The 2809-nt window shown below is 40.3% G+C and overlaps 1 protein-coding gene across 1 annotated transcript; it reads left to right on the plus strand.

Annotated features, from left to right (window-relative positions):
• Positions 1 to 1468: 1468 nt before the first annotated feature.
• Positions 1469 to 2020, plus strand: LOC143018068 (uncharacterized). Its single transcript, XM_076173125.1, has one exon. It carries the CDS (start codon positions 1469 to 1471, stop codon positions 2018 to 2020), a length of 552 nt encoding a protein of 183 aa, XP_076029240.1.
• Positions 2021 to 2809: the final 789 nt, after the last annotated feature.

The following is a 2809-nucleotide window of genomic DNA, read 5'->3' on the forward strand; positions in this document are numbered from 1 at the left end:
CTTTCTCAGAGGCTGAAATACACTTCTTAGATGATTTGAGATCGTTACTGATAATTACGCCGAGATCCTTTTCACTATCCACTTCTGTTAACGAATTTCCAAATAACTTGTAATCGTACTTACTGATATTTTTACGTATGTGAATAACTTTGCATTTACTAGTGTTAGATTTCATTAGCCACTTTTCAGACTATTGATGTAATTTATCTAAATCTTCTTGAATATCTAATTAATTTAAGTGATCATTTGTCATTCCGCACAGTTTTGTATCATCAGCAGATTTGAAGGCAATAGATTTTAGTCCGTGGTCTATATTATTTATATATACTATGAATAGTAGTGGCCCAAGAACGGAACCCTGAGGAACTCCAGTCATAGAATTTTACATCTAGAAGTTTTGCCATTTCAAACAACTCTCTGTTCAACTTAATAGGCTACCACTTACTCCATGTTAAGCTAATTCAGTAATTAGCATCCCGTGAGGGACGGTATCGAAAGATTTTGCAAAGTCTAGATATATTAAGTCTATATTTTTTCTTTTGTCATAATTCGAGATAACTGTGTTGTGGAATTCGAGTAAGTTAGTCACACAAGAACGTTTCCGTCTGAATCCATGCTGGCTATCATTTATCAAACAGTTACTTTCTAAATGACGTTCGATAGCATCACTAATGATAGTTTCCATCATTTTTCCTACGATTGAGGTCAAGCTTATAGGTCTGTGGTTATTTGGTTTCTTTTTGTCACCCTTTTTGAATATGGGATTGACGTTAGCTAGCTTCCATTCTCTTGGGACATCTCCGGATATGATGGATCTCTTGAAAATAGTTTCTAATGGAACAACAATCTCATTTTTCATTTTCTTCAAGATTCTTGGGTGCCAGCCGTTAGGCCCTGGTGTTTTATTAATTTTGAGTTTCTCTATACACCTTTTAATTTCTTCTTTTGTTATATTTACCGTAATGAGTAAGTTTAACCTAGATTTTTCACAGGTTTCAGTTTGGAGATTATTTTTACGTGTTTCGTTTACGAATACTGAACTAAAATAGTTACTTAAAATATCACACATTCCTTTATTTGACAATTTAAATTCACCGTCAGTATATAATAATGGGCCACTATGATTTTTACGTGATACTTCACACTTCCCAACAACTCCATCTATTGGTTCATTCACTACTCTCTCTCTCTCTCTCTCTCTCTCTCTCTCTCTCTCTCTCTCTCTCTCTCTCTCTCTCTCTCTCTCTCTCTCTCTTTCTATCTATCTATACATATATATATATATATATATATGTATATATATATATATATATATATATATATATATATACATATATATATATATATAGTCTTTATTGACCTCACCAAGGCATTCGACACAGTGAACAGGGAGGCCCTCTGGGTCATTCTGTCCAAGCTCGGATGCCCAGACAAATTCGTCAATCTTATTAGACAACTCCATGACGACATGACCGGGCAGGTGCTGCCAGGCGGAGAGGTGTCGGAGCCCTTAAACATCAGCGATGTCGTCAAACAAGGATGCGTCCTGGCACCGATCCTCTTTAATCTGTTCTTCACCTGTGTGCTCAACCATGTTTTCAGGGACCTGGACCTTGGGGTATATCTGCGATTCAGATCTGAAGGTTCTGTGTTCGATCTTCGTCGATTGAACGCAAAGACTAAGACCACTGAGAAACTCATTCTTGAGACATTTTTTGCTGATGACTGTGCCCTCATGACCCACAAGGAATCTGACCTACAGCTAATCATCGATAAGTTTGCTGAGGCTGCCCGCCTCTTTGGCCTTACCATCAGCTTTGGAAAGACAGAGGTGCTTTTCCAACCAGCACCCACCTCTACCTCCCAGCCTCCCTCCATTTTCATCGAGGGAACTCAACTGAAAAATGCGAAGGAGTTCAAATATCTCGGTAGCACCATTAGCAACGACGGCAGACTGGACAAAGAAATCAGTGCCAGAATCTGCAAAGACAGCCAAGCACTTAGCCGGCTCAGAACATGAGTCCTGAACCAGCGAAACGTCAGACTTTCTACCAAACTGAAAGTGTACAGGGCTGTGGTCCTTATCAGCCTTCTTTATGGCTGTGAGTCATGGACCCTGTATAGACGACACCTGAAGCAGCTAGAGCGTTTTCACATGCGCAGCTTAAGATCCATTCTAAATATCAAATGACAAAATCGAGTCACAAGCCTGGAGGTGCTCGACCGTGCAGAGATGACCAGCATCGAGGCCATGATCCTCAAAGGTCAGCTCCGATGGGTGGAACATGTCATTCGAATGAATGACCACCGCCTCCCCAAACAATTCTGGTATGCAGAACTTAGCTCAGGCAAGAGAAACACAGGTAGACCACGCAAGCGCTTTAAAGACTGCGTAAAGACACACCTCACCCATACTAACATTCCAACAAAAAATCTTGAAACCGAAGCTTTGGACAGACCTCAGTGGCATTCCACCACCCTGCAGGCCCATACCGTTTTTGAGGACCAACGCAGGGAAAACGCCAGGAAGGCAAGAGCGAGGCGCAAGACCACGTCATCACAGCCTCCAAGCAATGAACATTTTCCCTGCCCACACTGCCCGCGCGTCTGCCGTTCGAGAATTGGCCTCATAAGCCACCTCCGAACCAATAACAGGCGTTGACAAACCTCCTTGCCAGAAAACCTGAGAAGAAGCTATCATCGTCGTAATCGACGGACTACCATCATATATATATATATATATATATATATATATATACATATATATATAAATATATATATATATATATATATATGTATATATATATAT

The sequence above is a fragment of the Oratosquilla oratoria genome, chromosome 34 (assembly GCF_046742065.1).
Source record: "Oratosquilla oratoria isolate Oo_2021 chromosome 34, ASM4674206v1, whole genome shotgun sequence".
Lineage (NCBI taxonomy): Eukaryota > Metazoa > Arthropoda > Malacostraca > Stomatopoda > Squillidae > Oratosquilla > Oratosquilla oratoria.

Bases quoted from the DNA above. Each gene is read 5' to 3' on its own strand.
- LOC143018068 (XM_076173125.1), top strand. From the start codon at position 1,469: ATGACCGGGCAGGTGCTGCCAGGCGGAGAGGTGTCGGAGCCCTTAAAC.